Consider the following 25,414-nt stretch of genomic DNA (forward strand, 5'->3'; position numbering starts at 1 on the left):
TATTCACCTTGGCGGGATGTTTATAATAAGATGCGTTGCTCTGGATCACCATGCAAAAACGCAGAGGGATATTGCTGGCAAGACCCTCTTGGAAAAAAACATTATAAGCTTAAGACACATCACTTAAAATGTCTCGTTGATATGGTTCAGAAGAGATGCCTTCGTCTTGAAACCCATGACGATGTTCTAGATAAGATCCGGCAACAACTTTACGCAGAGGGTCAACAATCTCTAGAACGACAAAATACCAATAGAAACTCATCAATAGAGTCACCGTGCCTGCCAATTAACATCAATTTCATGCCAACGCAATCTCCTCAACTCTCTACAATGGCTACCCCAGCTGGTTCGCCACCCTTATTGCCATATTCAGGTTCTGGTCCTCCTGACCCTCTAGTAATTCCGGATCTTCCACTAGACGTGGCGGTGAAAGAGTATGCCAGCTGGCAGAAATCACGGGTGGCTTCTCAAGAGATGAAGGACCATGTCGATAGTGCTTGCAAAGCGGCATTAACAAATGGCTTTGATCTTAAGCAAATAGATAAAGATTAAAACCCAAGCTTCTTCACTGAACGAGGTGTGATGGAGGGAGTCGCGCGTCGTTTTGTTGAGGACATTCGCGAGTGGTCAAATAATTATGAGTCACTCTTTTGATTTTGATCCAGGTTGCTGCAAACGTACCATCGTCTTTCCATTTTCTCTTAATTGTATTCACGCTCCAATTACTGTGTGTCAGCTCAGTGAGCAATGTGGAGTTAGATTTTCACTTCATGGGAATAGAAATCGAAGCAAATATATATTTACTATATATTCTGGTACTGTACTGTACAGCAAATCCGCCTAGTAGACGAAGCCAAAGCTGTTTTTTAATAGACAGACGTCGACGTTCTGCCAACTCTGAGCCTAATATAATCATCAAGGTACGTGGACCTGTCTGGTATTAATTCCCGACCACTAATTTCGTATATGTTACGGAGGATGTCATCGATATAATCACCAGCAGTACTAAGATGAAGAATGCATCCAATTGCGTGGTGAATTCTGAGGAGTTGAGGGGAAGGTGGATCTATACTTCGATTGGGTGTGAGATAAAGGGTAACAGTGACAGGGAGTTTCTCTACCCGACCCATGCGGTCTGACTCCAAGTAGTCGATCTTGTAGGTATGCGGATTGGAATCGATTGGTTGAAATGCTACTTCAAAGTTGCTGAATAACTTGTGAAGTTTATGAGTGAGGGTCAAGGCGTTCATTGTTCGATCAATATCAACTCTATTAATTAAGTGAATGGCGCCAGGGTTGAATATTTTCAGTATTCTATGGGCTACTTGCTTTGTCTCTGCCTAAATAATTGTTAGCTAACAAGTAACTACTATAAGAGCTATATACATGTCTACTAATAACTTGCCACTTCCCTTGTTCACTAGTAAGTGATATGAGAGAGTGAGGTATTATGTGCGTAACTTCCAGATATGCCATAGTATTGCGTTCGGGAAGTAATGATGCGCCCTCATCATCCTGTACATTTATCTCATCGCGTTTATATCGAATCTGGGCTTATTGGGCGTCGAATTTCCGAGTAATGATACATCGGTGGCGGTCACGAACAAGGCAAGCTCGTCGTAAATTTGAGATGTGTTGAGGGGTGCTGATAGCGGTTTCCGGTGTCCTAGATTGAGAAAGAGCGGGAGTGGGTTGAGGGGTTTTAACTGCCACGCTTTTACTACAGAAAGGAAGTAAGTACAAGCCTTGCATTATACACAGTCCAAAAACGCATATGGTAAAAAGAAATTGTCTACCAGATACTTGGCAAATGTCTCTAGACTTTCACCCAGAGCATTTCTTTCAGCAACTGGCTATTTTGAGAAATCAGTGAGGTACGATAAAACTTTGTCGAGCCTGATTGCTCCTTTATCTTCCTTAAGTAGGTCTTGCTGGATGAAGGCGAAAAAAAGGTTTAAAAATTCATCTTTTTCAGAAACCTCATTTCTCATGAGACGTATGAGTAATCGGCTTATAAGCGCTGTCGGTTGGCGGAGAGGATTCAAAGTGAAGGATGATCCCATCAAAAATGCGAATTGCGAAGTCACGCTCTTCGGGATTCAAAGATTGAAACCAAGGAATGATGACCCCTTCCATAGATGAACGGTGCCGATGGCGCCGATTATGGTGCTCCATTGTTACTACCGCAAGAACCAAGCCGCTTGTTCGTCAAGCAAACGTGATCACATTGTCACGGGTCGTTTTAAGAATGATATTGTTGGAGACGGATGGTCCAGCTTCAGTTTCGGGTTTCGGATTAACTCACTTGCCGCGACTAGGTCACGGGATAGCTTTTAACTTCGTTAAGTGACGTCATCTATTATCAAGGAAGCTTATTCTCCAACCCAATCGTCACTGATTTGCCGCAGTCTCAGTCGATTCAAAATTTACTAGAGTATCTAGGGAAGAAAATACGAACAATATTCGAAATCAGTAAAGGAATATCCGTCATGGAAACCTTTCCTTCGGCCGACATTGTTTGGTGGACTGATACGGATGTTTGTATCAGCTGCCCCTACTGCGAAGAACTCCACCGTCATGGTTTCGTGGAATACGAAAACGCGACACGTATACCACATTGTGGTTTTTCACGACCTCCATATCGATTTAATTTTCCTGTTGCGTACGAGATCGATAAAGTCAAAGCGCGTTTTGTCAATACCCGCACTATTCAATGTTTAAATGATGAGTCTGAGGAAGAGATATCCTTGCTAGGCGAATTTTCTAATATGAACATATCGGACACATCAAACGGGTCTCAGACGTACGAGAGTTCTTTTGATGATTCCACAGAGATGATCACCATTCAACTCGATGGTGAAGAAACCTGGGAAGAGCGTCGCATTATCTTCGCCATATCAGATTGTGTCAGCGGCCACATATCCGAAGTGAAGAAATACCTAGAAGAAGCATCTGATAAATTAATATTTCTTCGCGGGCATAATCGTAATGGAGATACATGTCTGATCATGGCTTTATAAGAGAAAAACTCATCCATGGTTTCTCTTCTTCTCGATCATGGCGCTGAGATTAACGCCACGAATAAGGACGAAAGAACTGCACTCATGGAGGCAGTCCTTTGGGGTAGATTGGAGACAGTAAAGATACTCCTCTCTCGAGGTGCTAATCGATACTTGCGTGACGCCAAGAATCAGAGAGCCCTCGACCTTGCCCAGCCAACCCGACGAAACCAGAAAGAGAGACATATCAAAGCGGGTGGAATGTGGGGTGATCCATCCACTGAGCCCGTTTATAAGGAAGATGTTATCAGCCGAGATACTGACCGGCGGGAGATTGCACGGATACTTGAGAGAAACTTACAAATGAGAACTGACGTCCAACCACATTTGCTGGGAAGAACATATCATTCCTTCAGCAGATCTCCTGATGGCCACTCAATCATTCATTGTGGTCCAATTAGAGAGTATCCCATATCGACTCCCAAAAAAACAATAGCCGTACTAGAAAGGGGCAGCCCTTTCCCAACTATAGCGGCAATGAGCGGATGGAGTCATTCAGAGTGGCCTTCAACAAGAGTGAGCGGCAGGGACTGGACGGGAAGAGTGTTGGAATTAGCAGGGATTGTTGGCCATAACTTGTCTGCTGATTCTATCAATGATCAAGGAATACCAGGAAAGTTTCAATCATCCCACGCCGAGAAACAGTTGATCGCTTATTTCTTTGACCGGCATGTTTTTCTACCAGAAGATACAACTCTGGATCCGCGCTTTGATGCGGAAATCGCGCGTTTAGAATCTGAAATCGTATATATGGTTGCAATGCAGCCTGGTCCTAACCGTCTCTTTCGCCTTGAACAAGAAAAAAGGGAACTGGAATGTGAGCTTTTTGATAAAGATGATCGACTACTTGGAGAGGAGTACGATACGGAATTGGTTGAATGGCTAAGGGAAAAAATTAGAAGCCTAAATAAAAAATGTGCTCCCCTCGAAAACAGGTCTGAAGTGAAGGTGATTAGGGCTCGAGAACATCAGATACGACTATGTGAACATGATAAAACTGTCTATAGCTGCCTCAACCGCATATCAAAAATGACACGAAAACACAAGTTGAGTCGGGCAGTCATTTTCATAAGTGCGCCCAATCATAAAATCTGTCTGGACTGCTTGCTATTTCAAAGCAAGGTCAATCATTTCTTCGGTCTTTCGATCGAGCTTCATGAGTGTACTCAATGACTAAAAGTAGGTTCCTAGTTCAGATACAGTACAGTACTACTTTTTATGGCTGAAGATAAAGCCGATTTCAGGCATAACTAATGTTCTCCATAATGAATTAATGTAACAAAGTTGCTTAGGCCCTGAAAGAGATGGCATATAAGAGTTGCATGAAATGTGTCTCATGGTACTGTAACAAACTGACGGGATCTCGGAACGGCTTAATAATAATACGACAATTATGGTGCAAATTTAGGGTCAACAGCGTGTCAAATTGAGGGTATTGAGCATACTATTCTACTATTACATGAGGGTAAATTGAGACAATCTTCTATAGTAATTTCCTCAGCAGGGTGCACTAGTGTGCAAGAATAGGGGTTATTTGACTTTGGATGCCTTGATGTCTAGTGGGCTTCGAGTCGGTTAGTCAGCATCCTAATACGGCTGTCAGACTTCAGTGCAACTAGATCACCCTATTAAGCTAACCCGTTTCAGATGGTCATTCATCCGCCAAACGCGGGGCTGTTAACTAACCTTATCCTGGCCAACCCTTCAATCTTTGTTAGCTTTGCCTGCATTTCTGCCAAGTGATCATTGCGGATATAATCTTAGCTCCTGTAGGTAATTGATTATTTATTGTCTATCTGATATGGTAAGTCAAAATCTTGTGAAGCGTACATATAGGCTAACTATCCATAGAGCGCCTCCCGCCTGCCTAAGAACTTCTTTAAGATACTTGTGAATCCCGGAAGTCCTAACATCGAGTAAGTTAACTTCCTCTGTATGGTTCCGTGCTAACTGTATCATTTGAATTAGCATAGTCGCCGTCCATGGTCTGAATTCTATGAATACTGAATTCCACGCCGAATCAACATGGATGGCCGAGGGCAAATTATGGTTGAAGGACTTCTTACCTTTTAAATTGCCAAATGCGCGGGTTCTCTTATTTGGCTATAACTCCAATGTTGCCTTCGAAACCTCAATCGCCGGTGTTCGGGAACAGGCTGTGAATCTTTTGAATAGGCTAGCGTCTAAGCGTGAGGATGCTGAGGAGAGGCCGATAATATTCGTTGCTCACAGCCTTGGCGGCATTATCGTAAAGTGGGCATTGGTTGAAGCGAAACTTGATGATAACTACAAAGCTATTCGTGATGCTACTTACGGAATTGCTTTTTTCGGCACACCCCACCAAGGAGGCAACTTTGCGAAGCTGGGAGACATCGCAGCCTCTATAGTGAGAGTTGTCCTTCACAATCCGAAGAATACGTTTATGGAGGCCTTGAAGAAAGATTCGCTATTTTCAGACAATCTTGTGGACGACTTCCGCCATCAGCTGGAGGATTATCATGTCTTGAGCTTTTACGAGACGCTTCAGATGGGGAATCTAGGTCTGGTAAGTTTTTACGCTCAATACCGACAAACTAAGCTAATAGCTACAGATTGTGGACAAGAAATCCACTACTCTTGGTCTTGCTGACGTCCGTGAGACGCAGATACCTATAGAGGCCGATCACAATGGCGTATGCAAGTTTGCGAGTGCCGAGGGGGATGATTATAAACAGGTTTCTTTCAACCTTGTAAGGCTTGTAAAGGCTGCAGTAAAGGCTGTGTTGGAGAGGGAGCGCATTGCGTTGTTAGCGATTCTATTGTCGAATCCAATTCTTGAGCCTGCTAGTACGTAGATATCAGCCATATGAGATGGGTTTAGTGCTATTTTCTCTAAAGCTAATAAGCTTATGCTAAGCAGTCTCGCATCAAATTTTACCGAAAAGTGAGGCAACCCAGAATATCTCTACTCTGTCTGATTGTGGTATGTTTGCTAGATCTGAATCAACTGCATAGTTCAACAAATATCTGAGTTAACTAGGGTCTGTACTTTAGCTGGTAGATTTCACGTCCCACTCGACCTTACCGATGTACCTGCGATCGAAAGCTTCTTAGGACGAAACCAAGAGTTAGAATGCCTTTGGCATCATTTACAACCAGATCGTTCGAAGTCACGAAAAGTCGCCATTCTTCACGGACTGGGGGGCATTGGAAAGACACAACTAGCAATTCGCTTCGCACGAAATCACAAAGATGACTTTACTGCTATCCTTTGGATAAGCAGCAAGAGCCGAGAAACACTATTACAAGCTTTGAGCTCAGTCCTGCCTAGGTTGCCTGGCCAAGCCCAGGCTATCAAAGCGACAAATAGATAAGAAATAGAACAACATGCCAGGCAAGTTCTGCAATGGCTAGCAATCCCAGGAAACTCGCGCTGGCTGCTGATCTTTGATAATATCGATCAATATTCTCCAGTTCATGGAGGTCCTGGCGATGGATATGATATTAGCGAATTTTTTCGTACAGCCGACCATGGTTCTATTCTAATTACTTCCCGGATGCAGAGCTTGACTGAGCTCGGAAAGTCCTTCCCAATCCAGAAGCTTGAGTATGAGGATGCTATTCAACTGCTCTTACAGCGCAGCGGTCTGCCAGTCCCGGATCTGATCAGGATAGAGGCGATTGACAATGGTATTTGGTCCTTCTCTATATATGTTGTCCAACGCGCTAATTGATACAGATATCATTACCCTCATGGGCCATCTTGGTGGATTACCATTAGCGATCGTCATTGCAGGCACATATATACGTGAAACTGGAACCAGCATCCGGGAGTACTTACAGCACTACCAGGAATCATGGCACAATCTGCAGTCAGAATCCAGGCCGGAACGTCATTACCAGCACGGGAATATACTACAAACGTGGTTGATTTCCTACAATGAGATCAAGAAACGAGATCTCGATGCAGCAAAACTGATGCTGCTCCTAGCTCGCTTTGATAATCGGGATATCTGGTATGAGTTAGTGGAATGTGGTATTCATAGCTTGAATCAGCCGACGTGGTTTCAGAGAGTTATATCAAACAGCCTTATCTTTAAGAAAACCATGCGGACACTTATCGGATTCTCACTTATCGAGGCCAATCAGCAAAATGGAAGCTATATGATGCATCCTGTTGTACAAGATTGGTGTCTTCACATCACCGACAAGGAACATAATGTGAAGGCAATTCAATTACATGAATTGGCACTAATCTCTGTTGGGTATATGGTATCTAGCAACCATGAGTTAAATTATTGGGACCTCCAACAGCGGTTGCTAGCTCACGCAAGTTATGTCCTCAAAAAGTGGAATAGTGACCTAAGGACTAGTGACATCGATATCCGGGGTGCATTTTATGGAATAGGCAATCTCTATGTCAACCAGGGCAAGCTGAATGAGGCGGAAGATATGTACCAACGAGCACTAGCAGGCCATGAGAATGCATTGGGCTCAGATCATCTTCGAACTCTCAACAACCTTGGGGTTCTCTACTTCGATCAAGGAAAGTTAGAGAAGGCTGAGGAGATATATCAGAGTGTGCTAGTAGGTCATAAAAAGATACTCGACCCTGATCACGCATTTGCCCTTGATGCTATCAATAACCTTGGGAATGTCTATTTCAGTCAAGCTAAGCTGAAGGAAGCAGAGGAGATGTATCAACAAGTATTAGTAGGACACAGGAAGATACAAGGTCTAAATCATATATCCCTTCTTAGAACTCTCAACAATCTTGGGATTGTCTACTTCGACCAAGGAAAGCTGGAGAAGGCGGAGGAGATGTATCAGCGTGCGTTGAAAGGCTATGAAAAGTCACTTGATCCAGATCACAAATTCACCCTTGATGTCATAAACAACCTTGGGAATCTGTACTTCAACCAGGGAAATCTGAAGGAGGCGGAGTCGATGTACCAGCGAGTATTGACATGCTATAAGAAGGTATTGGATCCCGATCATATATCCGTCCTTCGAGCTTTTAATAATCTTGGGAATGTCTATGTTAATCAGAGAAAGCTGAAAGAAGCGGAAGAGATGTACCAACAAGCACTAACAGGCTATGAGAAGACTTTAAGTCTAGATCATATAAATGCCCTTCATATTGTTAACAATCTAGGAATTCTTTACCTCAATCAGGGTAAGCTAGAAGAGGCAAAAATGATGTATCAGCGGGCAGTAGCACACCGTGAAAAGATACTGGGAATGGACCATACGTCTACACTCGACTCAATATGCTGTCTTGGGATTCTCTACCTCAACCAGGGTAAGCTAAAAGAGGCGGAGGAGAAGTACCGACGAGCACTAGCAGGGTACGAGAAGGTGTTGGGCTTAAACCATCCTAAGAGCCAAGAAGTTGCAAAGCAACTCAATATGTTAATTAATTCTAAACGACACTAAGTCAAAGGTCGGCCGACCGCTCAGAAAAAACGCTGCGTTTGAAACATTCGTAATGAGTATGTAAGAACTATAGGCCAATACAAAATTAACTAGATTCGGATTGGTGATTTTTAGCGTCTCCGTAGTGGGCGTGATATTAGTTTTGAAAGACAGTTTAGAAGGTGAAGCCAGTTTCGAATCTGCCTGTACATGATTATATGATTAATGAGTCACTATCTAACTCAAGTCTTATCTAGTACTAGACCAGCGTGCTGGAAATGGCCTTTCGCGCTTTTTTCTCGCGCACCGACTGTATCTACACACCACTCTAGGAAGCGACTGAAGTCTTGATTGGGGTCCTCTTCATATACTTTCCAATTTCGCTTGATAAATGCTTTGAGTTCAGCGAAGAATTCTTTAATTGGATTTAAGTCTGGTGAGTATGGTGGTAAATATACCAGTTTAACACCTGCAGTTGCGCATATATCCTGTATTCGATCCGTGTGATGAAAAGATGCGTTATCCATGATGAGAACTGATTTTGGTTCTGGCCATTTTCTACAATGTTGAAGGAGCTGCTCGATGAAATCTTCGAACATGGCAGCATCCGTGGACCCCTGGAAGATTCGAGAAAGCACTATGCCATCTTGGGCGTAAGCAGGCAAAATTTGATGACGTTGCTTACGATGAAACTTGCATATCTGCAAAGGTGTTACACCAAGAGGAGACCAGCCGGTTCGTCTAAACCCTACACGTTTATCACATCCAGATTCATCCACAAAGACCAGCTGATCTAGTTGGAAATCAGAGATATAATATCTGTATTCATCTCGCAAGTCCTGGTTGCGCTTCTTCGCCTTATTTCGTGCTGTCTTCTTGGACCAACCAATCGAGGCAAGGGCCTTGCTGATGCTGCTTATTGTCACACATATGTTGAACTCATCCAATAAGAAGACAGCCATCTCATGCAAATATAAAGTAGGCTTTTCGATGAGGTAATCACAAAGAGCTTCCAATACCACCGATGTGATGAGACGTGGTCGACCAGCCCGAACCGGCGGGGCCCTGGCGTTACCAAAATGTTCCAGGTTCGATTGTATATAATAAACTGATTGTCGGCTACATTTAGCAACGCTGGCAATCTCTGGTATTGTGACCCCATTACTACTCAACATATCACAGATAAGTTGAATTTTTGATAGTGCAAGTCTTGGTGCCATGTTATGATAATGTACTCTAGAACGTCTCTGGTGTTGTCCCATGCTGGAGATTCAACTCCGGCGACAGATGGTGATGAGTCATAAGCGCTAGAAAGTAATACAAGTAATTTACAAGTGTATCTGTTCCATAACTATCTAATACTACGAACGCAAAATTACAGAATGTAGAATTGTTCCGGCGCTAGCCACTTATACACTAGCGTATATTCGTTCCCGGCTTTAGTTCGGAGTAATGTTTATTTGATTGTCAAGCTGATTATGCAACCTACTGTAATCCTGAAATATCTTTATCGTTTGACACAACTGGGTTGTATTGGGAGGCGAGAATCTACTGTGGCTTCCTCCCGAGCATCGTCAATTTGACACTTCAGCTGTCAAGAAAGCCACCCCTTGCTCTTGGGTATAGTGACGGGCGAGTTTCTATTATAGAGTTTCAGCTGTACATTGAATTTTGTTGATTGTTATATACTCTCTATTATTTATTAATCTCTCTTTACTGGAAGAGCCGAACTTGCTGTACATTTTCAGGATAACCCGCGGTCCGAGGGAGAAACTATAGATCGCATGGTGATTCTTTGCGCCAAGGGTCCCGGAATCCATTTCCGTCAATACCGGATTTCTTGCGGACGGCGACTATAAAGGCCAAAGTATAAAACAGTTCCGCAAGCATTGCACGGGGGCTTCCCTAATATATAGCTTAAAAAGCGTACATTCTTTTCGGTACGGTTCAATAAATGTTACCACTGAGATGGATACCCACGACCGACCAAAGCGCAATCACGGCAACCACACCAGAAGTTCTTGGAGGAGACAGTGTCGCGAAAAGCTTTCGCTCTACTTATGTACGTTGATAGATTAATAACAAATTCGGTGTCTCATTTTCAGGCAGCGAGTACGTTGGGGATCTCTTTCGATCCCAGTGAAGTACGATTAAAACCAAGGCTGAGCGACCCTTACAAGTGGCACTTAAGTTCGTCAATGGAGAATCTCTTCAAGCATCCGCTCAGCAAACAGGGGGCGAGAGGGTGTAAGGAGATACTCAGTTCCGTCGGGAAAACAATCAAAGCCGTTCCAACCAGTGTGATACAGGGTAGTTCAATTTCAGGAACGGTGGCCATGGAAGTCCAAAGCGTAAGCATGGTTCAAGCACGATCATGATTTGCCTAACGGTTTTTAGGGTCTTCCAAGAGTGACAAGAGAGTTTGAAAACCAGACCCAGCGTGGCACAGAATTATTAGCCCAGAGGCTTTATCAGTCAGAGCGTCAACTGCAAGTGATGGAGAAACAGTTGCGGGAGACGTGGTATATAGTAGAGCATTTGCAAGCAGAAAACCGTGATATGAAACAGACGCTGGAGCAGACAGCAAGAGTGTTCTCCGAGACGGATATGTTTGGCGCCAGCCAAGATCGAATAAGGTGTAACGATATAATTATGTACTAAGGTGTATTCACTTCCTCAATAGTGTACGGTACTCTGTTATCTTTTACATTTCTCCTCTCTTCAGATATACAGACGTTGAATATATCCTATGATAACTATACTTTTTTTTTGAAAAACATTGTAGTTTATTAGCATTACTGATCTACTGGTCCGAATTATCAACTGATCTGAATCATCGACTGATCTGAATTATCAACTGATCTGAATCATCGACTGATCTGAATCATCGACTGATCTGAATTATCGACTGGCCTGAATTATCAACTGATCTGAATCATCGACTGATCTGAATTATCGACTGGCCTGAATTATCGACTGGCCTGAATTATCGACTGGCCTGAATTATCAACTGATCCGAATTATCAACTGATCTGAATCATCGACTGATCTGAATTATCAACTGATCTGAATCATCGACTGATCTGAATTATCGACTGGCCTGAATTATCGACTGGCCTGAATTATCGACTGGCCTGAATTATCAACTGATCCGAATTATCAACTGATCTGAATCATCGACTGATCTGAATCATCGACTGATCTGAATTATCGACTGGCCTGAATTATCGACTGGCCTGAATTATCGACTGGCCTGAATTATCAACTGATCCGAATTATCAACTGATCTGAATTATCAACTGATCTGAATTATCGACTGGCCTGAATTATCAACTGATCTGAATTATCGACTGGCCTGAATTATCGACTGGCCTGAATTATCGACTGGCCTGAATTATCAACTGATCTGAATTATCGACTGGCCTGAATTATCGACTGGCCTGAATTATCGACTGGCCTGAATTATCGACTGGCCTGAATTATCATGATCGTTAACCCGTATATAGGTATTTCGACCGGTTTGACTAGTCAAAATTTTTATTTTTAAATATAGACTCAAAAGATATCTCTCTCATCATTTGGATATTCTTTTTGGGCCATAAACCATTCCTACCATCAACTTTCTTCACTCTTAAATATCAGGATGCTTTACACCGGCTTTGACTAGAGCGGAAACGCATAATCGTCACCAATAGCCAGTATATGGGTACAACTGAGTCCCGTTAATGGTACCAGAAACATAACCATATGTGTATAGCTGTTGGGTACACTACAGGCGTCCAAAACTTGCCTGGCTGGTTGAATAAGGTAAATAGACCTACCATTTTGTTAAGATTGGCCTCATAAATAAGAGAAGCGCCTTCTACCACACGTTGACGCCGGAACTCCGGAAATCTCGAAATGCTACCCTAGCGTGAAACAGTCCTAAAACAAGCCAACTTGCCAGCGGGAACTAATCAACAAGTTGTGAATCTCCATTTAGGTGATTGTTCAGATAGGATAAAGATGTCTATACAGTACTGGCACATTAGAACATTTGAATCTTTATAAATATTAAGATGCTACAGTCAATCTCGAAATCGGTTTGACTGACAAACACATCACAGTCCTCTCATAGCCCCACTGCCAAGGCATTAGTCTAAGTGGATCGATGAGTCACCTGTTTCAGAAGAGGGATGCTGACTTCTGGTATGAAACGGGTAATATACAGTATTATCGATATTATATACCTTTGTCTGTACGGAATAGACAGGCTCAAAAAGAATTGGTGCAGATCCACAGTATATTTAATACTATACTTTCAAACTAAGCTCCACCCTTATTGCACGTACCATCATCCCAGATTAAATGTACCGACATACCACGTGGAGTTTTCCCCAGGATAGACAGAGAAGCTTTCGCGGGCCGAGAATGGATCCTGTTCACGTGATACCTGGCGTGTTAGAGGATTTGTGGGATTCTGATGTTGACAGCGAATCGCGTACAAGGATAGTTACTAGGGGGGTAAAAACAGGTGTATACTCGCTTACTCTTCCCAACCCTCAGGAAGGGATTTAGCTATCTATATAGTCATATAAAATACATATAAACCTAGATATCCCAATCGTCCGAATCCTTAGAGCTGAGTTAACCTAAATACCTCTGTTTTATGTCCGAATGTAGGTCCGAATCCGTACGGTACTCTTTGTAATCTTTGCCGTGACTAAGGATTACTCGTTGTTCCACCTAGTGCCGACTAGGACTAGTGGTCTAGTATTACTAGCGTGCTAGATCAGCCAATAAGAGCCTGAAGCTGTGATTGGGAATCAGGACCCGACCAATAGGAATCCCTAATGCCATGGACCTCGATATGGCCTCCAAGTAGGATATAGGTCATATTACCCCTCATGTTAATGCCCAACAATGCCTTATAAGAATGTATATGTAAACTCCTCTTATTGTCAACCTAGTTATAACACGCAGAGAATCACACTTATAAAAATTTGCTAGTCAATTGGTCTTTACAAGCACAACTCCTAATCGTAACTAAGTCAGGAATCACTACGTTCCTGCGTCTCAGCATTAGTAAGAAACCAAGCCGCTAATCCGACATAATATCGAGTCAGCACTGGTATACTAATATTACCTACGATTTCAATAAATTCTCATTCGCTCAGTGAGAGTTGGAACTATTTTTGCGTCAAATTGTTCGCCATTTTGGGCAGCAATAACACTCTTTTCAATGCGAAATTGCATGTGTTGGATCTTTACAACACAGCTGCCGCAACATAAATTTCATCATGAAAGGAGATCCCGAGTTTGTCATCTTGAAATACCAATCGTGGCTGGACACCAAAAAATTCGAAAAGGAAGTCGTCGGTGCCATCGTCAAGCAATACCTCAGCCCCGTGCAAGACTACTGCCCCGTCGAAGAAGGTCAACGGAACAAACTCAAGTTCACCGAGGGATGTCTGACCGATTTTGACCTCACCAATAGCAAAGAAGGCGGCATCTCGGCCACTGCCTCTCTCGAGTCGCTCGCCGGATTAAACGTCAACGCCGACATGGAAGACAGAGTGCATCTAGAAGGCAAGTTCATCCGGTTCAAGCGACTGCTGCAGCACGACCAATTCTTCGACGAGCGCAAGACGGACCCGGCTGTCAGGAAGACTGTGCCCAGGTGGATCAAATGGCCGTACCTCAACCCAGTGTGGCTGGTGGTTGGCATCATGACGTGCGAAGACGTCACAATCAATTTTGAAAATAGGCGCGAGCTGCAGGTTGATGGGCACGTTGAAGTCCCAATTGGAGAAATCACCGTGGCGGGGTTGCCGCTCGCAAACGGTGGAAATCCAAAGGTCGGCGCTGGAGCTCATAAGAAGACGGCGACTGTATTCAAGGCCAAGTCCGGCAGGAACCAGATCTTTGCGCTGGAGCTGAGAAAAGTGACAACGTCCAAATTCAAGTCGAATATATTGAAAATGGGGGATTCAGGTCCGGTTGTTAAGGATGGCCGATTGGCTGCTAATGATTCGGATGATTCGGATGGTGAGGCGGTTCAGGATCTCAAGAAGCCGGTTACTGTTGACGAACTCATTCTTGAATAACCCGGGCCTGTGAAGGGCAGCGAGGTGGTATTGTTTCTATGTTTAACGAGATACAAATCACTCAGAGCTTGATATGAAGAATGCATTTAAATTTCTACCGCTGAAGAGTTCGCTACATCATAATGGCCCATCTGAGAGGCTTGGAAATAGCATTATCATGTTAACCTTTTCTTCAAGCTGCGTAAGACTTCCCCGACTGTCTTCTTTTGACGGAAATACCTCTGCAGGCTAATCCATTCGTACCCATCCCGATCCTCCTTCATTTTCTGGAAGATCGCTTGCATTCCCAACGGCGTCCACGGGTCGATTGCCCAGTTGTGGCCTTCTGCGTACTTGCGAAGATAACCTATCATGAATGCTGCTATCGAGACAGCCACAGGAGCAGCCATCGACGTGCCAGATTGGTAACGAAACTCGTAGGCTCTCCCTTTATCTCGTCCTTCCTCTTCGATTTTGGGCAAATGCCAATAGGACCTGACCATCTCACCAACGGTGCTGAAGTTATTTCCCCAGGAAATTGCACTTGGGTTACTAGCGGCAACAATTCCGTGTGGTGTGGCCGAGTGGATGCATATTACACGGTCATAGGCGGCAGGATAGGTTCGGCTCCCTTCACCGCCATCGTTGGAGGCGGAGGAGAATATTATGATTTCTTCTTTGATGCAATTTTGAATTTCACGGTTCTCGTCCGTATCAGACTCATCGAAGCCGAAGGAAAGAGAGATTATATTCACTTTCCACTCTGTTCTCGCATGTTTTATGGCCTGTTTTTCATAAGCCATAGCCTTCGCATACAAAGACTTAGTAGACTCGTACCTCTGTGATCAAGTCTCTCCTCTTGAATTTTTTGGTGTCCGTAACCTTGCCAATATACAGTTCAACATTGGTAGTGAGTTGCAAGATAATACCAGCAATATGCGTTCCATGGCCGACTTTGTCAACTCTAGCATCACTATTTTCAATCCAAGATTTGCAGTCCCTGATGCGGCTTCGATCCACTTCTCGATGATTGTAATCTATTCCCGAGTCTATGATGGCAACCTTGATGACATTCGGACCAGTCCTAGCCGCGATATCGTGTTTTATGAGCAAGTTCAGGAATCCTTCAATCCATTTATCGGTCCGTCGACGGCTACTTTGGTCAATGGGTTTGGTTCTCATCCGTGACAGGGTACTACTTGTACTGGACCCACCTTGCTTCCTCTCCCTGGGCCTCATTCCCTCCAATCTGCAGCTCGCCGTCGGCAGAATCATCATCGGCAGCATCGTCGTTAGCCATTTTGTCGTAAAATTCAGTGTCGCGTCGGATGGGAACGGGATTCTGAACCTGTCGCAATTCAAGACTTTGTTGATCTGAGGCAGTTATGGATGCCGATACCCCAAACCGGCAGTTTTGAGATGATGATGGGCCCCCCTTGGAAACCGAATCCGGTGACAGTTCAATCGGATCTGGAATATAGTCTTCGGGACACGATTTGAAGTAGAGTTGATACAGCGGAGCCACGACGTGAGTACGCAAGTTTGCGCGGACTTGCGTGGAGTCGCGACCAAGTTTTTCGACGTCTGGTTTGATGCAAAAGTCGATTACCTCTTTTAGTAGTTCCCTAATGTTACTGATGTACTTATCTTTCCTAGGCCCCCCTTTTTTCTCCGATTCGATCAAGAAGCCAGCGATAACCAGGTCGGCATCTGTGTGCAGGTTGCCCTCACTATCACGGAATCTTTGCTGCATGCGAAACCTATCGATTCCCTCGCCGCGGAAAATTTCCAGAAGAATGATTCCTAGAGAAAGAATCTTTGGGTAGCTGTGAAGGCATGCAGATACCGGTTTTTCATCCGTCTCCGACTCTGATGCACAGGGAGTAGAGGAACCTTGTTTACCGGAGCCTATGTTGGCCGTGATAAAGGGCCTCTGCAGATATGCTAGGATCGATTGGTCTCTGATATCCTCCTCTTTCATGAAATGGATCGTATCTTTCGACCAGGCCTCGGACATCCAGTGCGAGTCGTAGAATTGCCACACTGCTTTTGCAACCAGGTAAGAGAGTTTAACTCGTAACGCATCGTCATCCTTTAGTTTCTTCTGATAAAGTAGGTTTCCCAGAGAGACACTAGGTTCATTGACAACCATGATGGACGGTGGATTATCCCTCTCCTTGGTCAGGCTGCCCCTGGTGCCTCTTAGGACAGGGTAACTGAGCGTCTGCTTCCGGGTGAGCTTGCAGAATTCCTCGGGTGAAATATGGGAATGATCTGTGATACTTTTACTGTATATTGTTAGAGAAGGTTTGGAAAAGCTTCAGCTGGGATGTTCAGACCTCTGGAGGATAACACCTATTTGAGTCTCCCTCCAGCCCCAGAAAGTATCCTCGTCGGTATGAAGATGCGAAATGAATAGGCTAAATGGCACCGAGTCCTGTTCCGTCTCGACTTCAATGAGTGGCAATCCTACATTTACGATGAACCCAGGATTGCCTGCCAAAGAACAAGCACATGCTTCTACGAGAATGGTGTGCAGCTCTTGCACATACTCGGCCCGATCGACCTCTTTGATGCCTTCCGTTGGCAGGTCTGATAGGCACTCTCGTGATTTATCCCCCGTAAGCTCTCCCAAATTTTCTAGCTCCGCCTGAAATTTCTCCCTATCAGACTTGGAACGGCTCCGTATATCTCCCAAGTTTTTTATACATTTTATTGCGCTGTTTCGCTTTTCCCGCGGCGAGCGACGGAGAATGGCCTCGAGATTGGAATAGGATGACCGACTGTACGTAGAAGGTTTCTTTCTCTGAAAATCCGGTGTGTCCTGCATCATATAATAGTCAGCACCGCAGCCCTCTTGAACATATAGAGAATTGTGTAACCTTTGTTGCCTCTTCGAGGAGCGTGAGCAGGTTCAGGACTTGCTTCTCCTCCGGGGACCCTTTATGACACCCACTAGCATGCCACTGCGTGATGCATTTTCCAGCTTCGTCTAGATATTGCCCTAGGATAGCGAGGAAAGGGCGGAGTGGAGGGCTAGACGGTTGCGGCTCAGTCCGACTTTCTCGCACCACACTGATTGTGCTCGGTGGAGGCTTCGTCAACGACTTGACGACGTTGCGAAACGGTGGGAGGACTTTGAGAGCGAAGGATATCGCCGAAGAAGGAACGGAGGTGGAATTGTCTCTCGCCATTGGCTTCCATAAATTCAGAGTAGAAAGTCATTTGAGACGCAACGGAATAGACTCACTTGGGGGTGGCGATGAAGTGGGGTTGGAGTAGGTGGTGCGGGGCACAGTGGTGAAACGCGACACTCTTACCTCGATTTTCGGGTTCAGCCTCACCATTCTGAATCTCGAGTATTCAGTACCAACAACGGCTATATTCAATCAGCAGGGCAGCTGCGGCCTGGACGAATACTTCCACCCAATCGAAATCCCCCGCAGAGGGATCGACTGACCGCTAAACGGAGATTCTAGGCGATGTGATTTTAAACCCTTTGCAAATATGGAGTACGTCACGATACCAACTGAAATAGCGAGGAGCGCAACTGCGTGTAAGGAAATTTTGGACATGCATGCCCCGAAGGAGCATGCATGGATTCGATCGGCGCAACTCGACTTCAACCTTTGGTGCTGCGCTATCAAAGCCACATCACTTGACAAATCGGGGATGGATCACAGGTTAAGGAACTATCCAGATGCACGAGAGTCAATTTGCAATCTTCTCGATGCTTTGAAAACTTCTGTTGAAGGAGCAGTGGGCATCTATAGTGGGACTTGTAAGCTTCTGGTCTCCAATAATAATTATATAGCTAACTGTGAGATCCGAAGCGAAAGAACTTGAAGATGACAAGTCAGAAGATGATATTCCTCAGTTAGTGGACGAGAATGACGCAGAAGCCCCTGCTTGGGAGGGAGAGTTAGAGGACTCGGATAGCACACAGGAATCTGACGAAGTACAGTCTTCCTCGACAAAATCAGAGGCGTTATTTAATGAGGAATCCGAGAGTGAAGACAATGCTTTGAGCAACTCCGGTTCAACCTCGACCAATAATTCAGTTCTTGAAGAATACATCTCATATGTCAGAACGATTCTAGACCAACTGACAAGAATATCCCTCACCATCCGGAGAGCCGGCGCCAAGTATCGGTTTGAGAGAGCAGACAAGGCCTTGAAGGAGACAGAAGAAGTTAAAGCATTCCGTCAGCATCTTACAACAATCATCAACTCTGGATTTCCCGACAAAGATGCCGAGGGCTTGCCGGCCACGGAAAAGATGAAACGAGTCTATGATGACAGCAAATTCAGCCCCGTCAAGTTGAAATTGATACGTGCAAATATTCTCCGTAGACATCGCATTGAGTATTTCACCAAAGCACGAGCTAGAACGCATGCTCCAGTAGAGGTGCCAGAGGAAGTCCAGGTGCAGAAGCCTGACAAGACTCCAGCTGCGGTGGATAACGCTCCTCCTACGAGCATTGTATCTTCGAAAGAAAAAGAAAGTCAGCCAGTCACCCCAATTGCTCCTCAAGCGCATGAGGCGCCAGCCGAAAGGACCCGCTCAATCTACACTGCCGCAGTAACGGCGACCGATGTTGGCCCGAATTTTGATACTACGGATCTATCCGCGAATAAGACGCCATCAAGGATAACCAGGGTGACAAAGATTGGGGGATCGCAGGCCTATCCGGGGTGTCCAAAGCCCCTGCCAAATGGGACACTAATCTGTCCGTACTGCAATGATAAACTGCCAGACTCGTATGCGAAGAATGAACAAAGTTGGAAGTAAGTACCAGAGGCTAGTTTGCATCCCATTTACTGATATATTCCAGAGCACACGTCGCTCAAGATATTCTCCCCTACTCGTGCATTATGGAAGAGTGCAGCAACGATGATGAGATGTACCTCAAGGCAGATCAGCTACTTGCGCATATGAGAGCGAAACATTCTTCAACAAAATGGACTTGCAATCCTTGCTCGACCCACACCAAACAGGCCTCCGAATTCGATCAGTCTGATCCACAAGTTCTAGTTTTCTTTGACAGTGCCGAAAGCTGGCAGGCCCACACAGAACAAGAGCATGGGAACCTTGGACCAGCGCCCCAGCGAGATATCCTCATGGAACTCAGCAAGCGACAACTCATTGGCCCGCTGGTGTGTCCGCTATGTAAAACAGAGCCCACGGAGCCGAGGACAGGCATCGACGAGCACATATTGAAGCACTTACACGAGTTCGCGCTTCGAGCGCTTCCTGGAGATGCCGGATCAGCGAATGAGAAAGAAAGCACTACGTTTCAGGTATCGAGTAGCGCCAATCTACTCTCGTATACGACAGACAGTTGGACTGCCAATGTCGGTACTCCAGGTGATGAATTCATCCGCTATAAAATGGTGATGGAAATATTTGACGGCCTCGAACCAAGATTGGAAAGATTCGAACCGGAATTCAGTGAGCAAGCCCGAACAGGCCTGAGAAGATGTCGGAATATCATGACATCTCAATATCATGACCCTAACAACAGAATTCAAATTTATGATCCTTCAATCATCAATCTACTGGAAGTTTACCACATATTTAGCAACACTGATAAAATTCCACGGATTCAAGACCAACCATATCCGCCACACAACATCACCCTTGAGATGGAGCAGGATATTTTAAATGCAGCTTTGGAGCGAATTTTTGACATGAACGATAGCGGAATAGCAGCTACAGAAGATTTTCTGAATCTTCTCGAAAGTAAGTAGAAGTTTCACCTATCTGCTATATAGCAAAGGCCGGCTGTATGTTAAGGCAAATGGACTTGGCTAACTAAATCTTAGGAAAGGTCAAGTATCCCATCGATTTACCTCTTCCGTCTCCCAGCCCAGACCGAGTCGACATTGAAGACATTGCAGAAAGGATAGACACTGGCTTGACCAAAGACACCGATCTGACCAGGCATTCTAACAAGTACAAAAACAGCCCTATGCCTCTTGGCGAAGAATTCAAGAAGCCCACAAAGGATGCCATTGGACTTGTTAGAGAATTGAGTCTCCTGCCAAATATCATACTCACTGGGCGTGATCCTGACAAGATCACCAAGACTACAGTAAAGCTAGTCAATGAGTTGAAAAGGCAGGTAGAAGATTGGTCAATTCTCTGGGTTGACGCTCGAAGCGTAGCTTCCATCCAGAAGTCATGCGTGCAGATCCTCGAAACCCTCATCGGAACGGAACTCAGAGATGGATCAAGATATGAAATTTCTAGATATGGGGCCAAGGCACTTTTCCACTACCTCTCTTGGACGTATGAGGGTCTTTGGATTATGGTCTTTGATGGATTAGAGGCAGATGGGGCAATATATCTCCGACTGGAGAATATGTTCCCTCGTTCTTGTGCCGGAACACTCATAATATCCACGACTGACCCTACATCCGCCCAGTTGCTTGGCCTGGCAGAAGTTATTCAACTTCCCGAAGCAGATAGTTCTCTGATGGTCGACCTGATCAACGACATCGATCTGAAGAAGTTGAAGGTCGTGATGGAGGCACAGTTTGACTCATTCTCTGACCAAGACGAAGTCCAATGCCTCCCAGGCACTAGGACCGAGCTCCTTCAGCAAATAATGGAATGGGCTATGTCGCCGTCCCAAAAAAGCATTTTCTGGCTAAAGGGAATGGCTGGGACAGGAAAATCCACAATATCTCGAACTGTGGCAAGGTCACTCAAGAACACCAACCATCTAGGTGCCAGCTTCTTCTTTAAGCGGGGTGGAGGGGACGCAGGGAACGCGAAGAAGTTTTTCCCGACATTGACAGGGCAACTGATGCTCAGGATCTCTGGACTAAGATATGGCGTGCAAAAGGTGCTCAATCATGACCCTAATATTGCTTCAAAATCACTCAGTGAGCAGTTTGAGAAACTACTCCTTCAACCACTGCTTAATCTTGACCGACTCAGTGGACAACGTCAAACCGCTGTGATGGTTATTGACGCATTAGATGAATGTGAACATGATCAAGATGTCCAGATTATAATTCAACTACTGCCTCTTCTACAGAAGGTAGAAGCAGTTCATCTTCGGATCTTCGTGACTAGCAGACCTGAACTGCCAATTCGCCATGGCTTTTCAAAGGTCGCGGATCATGAATATCAGGACCTAGCTCTTCATGAGATACCCGAAGAAGTGACAGAACATGATATAAATTTATTTCTACAAGACCGATTTGCAAAGATTAAACACGACAGAAATATTTCGCAAGACTGGCCTGGCGATGATGTCATCCAAGAATTGGTTACAATGTCTTTTCCACTTTTTAGCTCGGCTGCCACAGTATGTCGTTACATCGAGAATTCAAAATGGGAACCTAAATTGCGCCTTGCAGAGCTTCTCTCGGACCAAGCCAAATATGTATCAAGAATGGATAAGATATACCTACCAATTCTAGAACGACTGCTAGACGACCAAGAAGGTGATGAGTCAGAGCAGCAGCAGCTCCTGAAAGAGTTCCAGATAATGGTCGGTGTCATCATCCTTCTTGCTGTTCCGCTTTCTATAAATGCGCTATCATTATTCCTGGAAATAGGAGCAGACCAGATCAGCAATCTACTTGAATCATTTCGATCTGTTTTAAGCGTTCCTAGTGATCGAGACCAGCCTGTGAGGATTCTGCATCTATCATTTCGGGACTTTGTGGTCCAGCCTGGAACCAAGTTCTCTGTAGATAGGGCGCAGAAGCACAAAGAAATTGCTAAGTTGTGCCTTAAAACTATGCGACGTTGTTTACAGAGAGATATCTGCCATCTAGAAGGCCCTGGAACGCGTAGAGCAGACATCGACGCTCAACATATCCGCCGATGTATACCAGCGGAATTACAATACTCTTGTCGCTACTGGATATACCATCTCGAGCAGAGTAACGCCATATCTTCTAATATAGAAGATGTGCGACTTTTTCTCCAGGAACATTTTCTACATTGGGTAGAAACGATAGCCCTACTTGGCCTCATATCAGAGGTGGTGGGTATGCTTGATCTTCTGCACATGGCTATACCAGTAAGCATCACAGTATACAGTCATTTAAGATATACACTAAAAGATGTAGGGCGATGATAATTCTGTATTATCTAATTTTGTGCATGATGGAAAGCGCTTTATTCTTAAAAATCGCCAGATAGCCGATGAAGTACCACTTCAAATTTATTGCGCAGGATTGGTATTTGCACCTCGAACGGCAATAATTCGTACAGTGTTCAACCGAGACATTCCTAGCTGGATATGCCGGCTGCCACAAGTTAACGAAAGATGGAGTGCAGAATTACAGACTCTCGAGGGTCATTCTAGCTCAGTTTCATCAGTAGCCTTCTCTCCTGACGGCCGGCTACTGGCGTCCAGTTCTTTTGACCAGACAGTGCGGCTCTGGGATACAGCAACAGGTAGTCTACAGCAGACTCTTGAGGATCATTCTGGCTCGGTTTTATCAGTAGCCTTCTCTCTTAACGGCCGGCTACTAGCATCCGGCTCTCAGGACAAGACAGTACGCCTTTGGGACACAGCGACAGGTTGTCTACAGCAGACTCTTGAGGGTCATTCTAGCTCAGTTTCATCAGTAGCCTTCTCTCCTGACGGCCGGATACTGGCATCCGGCTCTTGGGACAAGACAGTGCGCCTTTGGGACACTGCGACAGGCGCTCTACAGCAGACTCTCAAAGGCCACTCTGACTCAGTTTCGTCAGTGGCCTTCTCTCCTGACGGCCGGCTACTGGCATCCGGCTCTCGGGACAAGACAGTGCGCCTTTGGGACACAGCGACAGGTTGTCTACAGCAAACTCTTAAGGGTCATTCTGGCTCAGTTTCATCAGTAGCCTTCTCTCCTGACGGCCGGCTACTGGCATCCGGCTCTCAGGACAAGACAGTGCGCCTTTGGGACACAGCGACAGGCGCTCTACAGCAAACTCTCGAGGGCCATTCTGACTCAGTTTCGTCAGTGGCCTTCTCGCCTGATGGCCGACTGCTGGCGTCCGGCGCTGGTGACGAGACAGTACGCCTTTGGGACACAGCGACAGGCGCTCTACAACAGACTCTCGAGGGCCACTCTGACTCGGTTTCGTCAGTGGCCTTCTCTCCTGATGGCCGGCTACTGGCGTCCAGTTCTTTTGACCAGACAGTACGCCTTTGGGAAACAGCGACAGGCGCTCTACAACAGACTCTCGAGGGCCACTCTGACTCGGTTTCGTCAGTGGCCTTCTCTCCTGATGGCCGGCTACTGGCGTCCAGTTCTTTTGACCAGACAGTACGCCTTTGGGACACAGCGACAGGTGCTCTACAACAGACTCTCGAGGGCCACTCTGACTCGGTTTCGTCAGTGGCCTTCTCGCCTGATGGCCGACTGCTGGCGTCCGGCGCTGGTGACGAGACAGTACGCCTTTGGGACACAGCGACAGGCGCTCTACAGCAGACTCTCGAGGGCCATTCTGGCTGGGTTTATTCAGTGGCCTTCTCGCCTGATGGCCGGCTGCTGGCGTCCAGCGCTGGTGACAAGACAGTACGCCTTTGGGACACAGCGACAGACGCTCTACAGCAGACTCTCAATGGCCACTCTGGCTCAGTTTCGTCAGTGGCCTTCTCTCCTGACGGCCGGCTACTAGCATCCGGCTCTCAGGACAAGACAGTGCGCCTTTGGGACACAGCGACAGGTGGTCTACATGAGACCTTGACCACCAAGGGAATCGTCACAGAACTCGAATTTTCACAAGATAGGTCATATATCAACACCAACCTAGGATTGCTCAGGATGCAATCCGGGAATGGCAATAATATCTCCAGGCCACCCAAAACAAATCCAAATATATTTCTGGAAGGGCGGAACTGGGTGGTTCTAAATGGTAAACAAGTACTATGGCTTCCTCCTGAGACTAGGCCTTCTTGTTCAGCAATAAAATCAAATATGCTCGCTCTGGGACATGCGTCAGGTCGGATTTCCTTCATAGGATTTCGGGTATAGTAGGTCTTAATTAGTTGGTTTGATATCTTCGTATATCTTCTAGTCTCTTATAGGAGGGCCTAGGAGAGATAGAGAATTTATTTCGACTGATTTCTTTCCCAGAATATGCTACATGTTTCCTACAGATTCCAACATAGTGGCAAATGCGCAAGATCTAGTTGCCACAAGTCTATCCTGACTTAAGCATCTTTTGAGCTATTTGTCACATAGTAAATGAAACTGTAGAAGAAAACAGGTACAGTAGCTGATTATTATGGATAGCTAATCCACGGTATTTGGTGCTCATCAAGGCGTTCCATAAGCCATGTGGGGTGACGACATCGCAAAGAGCCTTAAGGCAATTCAATGGGAGCTAGCCAAGTCACGTAATTAACATTAGGTGGTAGAACTTAGTATTCTCGGCCCGAGAACTAAGTATCGGGGAAACTCCACGTGACACATGGAGACATTTTCATCTGGGACAGGGTGGACTCTAGTTTGAAAGTATAGTACTAAATGTACTCCGTAGATCTGCGCCAATTGTTTGTGGGCCTGTGTACGGAGTACTCCGTACAGAAAAGTGCGTATATAATATTCATACAGTACTGTATATTACCTGTTTCATACCACATGTAATTTACACTAAGCCTTATTTGAAACAGGGACTCAATAACCTACTCAGACTAATGTCTTGGCAGTGGGGCTAGAAGAAAACTGTTTTATGTTTATCAGTCAAACCGATTTCGGGAATGACTGTACAATCTGTGATTCTAATGACACTGTCTCTTTGAACTACCAACTTCCTGGATTGGTTGCTTTCTCTTGCGTAATCCAACTGCTGGTTTATTGCGTTTCGCATGCCCTTCATCACCACTACAACACAGGAGGCGCCCTGGAGATCCATGGTCCGGGGTCCCAAAATATGAA

General features: G+C 45.3%; 4 protein-coding genes across 4 annotated transcripts; 3 read left to right on the plus strand and 1 right to left on the minus strand.

The window, feature by feature from the left end:
• Positions 1-4,860: 4,860 nt before the first annotated feature.
• TRUGW13939_07623 (uncharacterized protein) lies at positions 4,861-8,474 on the plus strand (the record flags this gene model as incomplete). The annotated part of the gene is made up of 7 exons (XM_035490762.1): positions 4,861-4,863; positions 4,911-4,975; positions 5,028-5,604; positions 5,651-5,693; positions 5,959-6,021; positions 6,513-6,728; positions 6,778-8,474. The coding sequence occupies 7 exons, from the start codon at positions 4,861-4,863 to the stop codon at positions 8,472-8,474; spliced, it is 2,664 nt and encodes an 887-aa protein (XP_035346655.1).
• Positions 8,475-13,732: 5,258 nt separating this feature from the next.
• Positions 13,733-14,539, plus strand: TRUGW13939_07624 (uncharacterized protein; the record flags this gene model as incomplete). Its single annotated transcript, XM_035490763.1, has 1 exon — positions 13,733-14,539. The coding sequence occupies one exon, from the start codon at positions 13,733-13,735 to the stop codon at positions 14,537-14,539; it is 807 nt and encodes a 268-aa protein (XP_035346656.1).
• A 155-nt stretch (positions 14,540-14,694) lies between these two features.
• Positions 14,695-17,712, minus strand: TRUGW13939_07625 (uncharacterized protein; the record flags this gene model as incomplete). The annotated part of the gene is made up of 5 exons (XM_035490764.1): positions 14,695-15,303; positions 15,356-15,671; positions 15,733-16,806; positions 16,858-17,342; positions 17,401-17,712. 5 exons carry the CDS (start codon positions 17,710-17,712, stop codon positions 14,695-14,697), a joined length of 2,796 nt encoding a protein of 931 aa, XP_035346657.1.
• Positions 17,713-18,025: 313 nt separating this feature from the next.
• TRUGW13939_07626 (uncharacterized protein) lies at positions 18,026-24,508 on the plus strand (the record flags this gene model as incomplete). Its single annotated transcript, XM_035490765.1, has 5 exons — positions 18,026-18,299; positions 18,352-19,306; positions 19,354-20,261; positions 20,345-22,560; positions 22,610-24,508. 5 exons carry the CDS (start codon positions 18,026-18,028, stop codon positions 24,506-24,508), a joined length of 6,252 nt encoding a protein of 2,083 aa, XP_035346658.1.
• Positions 24,509-25,414: the final 906 nt, after the last annotated feature.

The sequence above is a fragment of the Talaromyces rugulosus genome, chromosome IV (genome assembly GCF_013368755.1).
Source record: "Talaromyces rugulosus chromosome IV, complete sequence".
In the NCBI taxonomy this organism is placed as follows: Eukaryota; Fungi; Ascomycota; class Eurotiomycetes; order Eurotiales; family Trichocomaceae; genus Talaromyces; species Talaromyces rugulosus.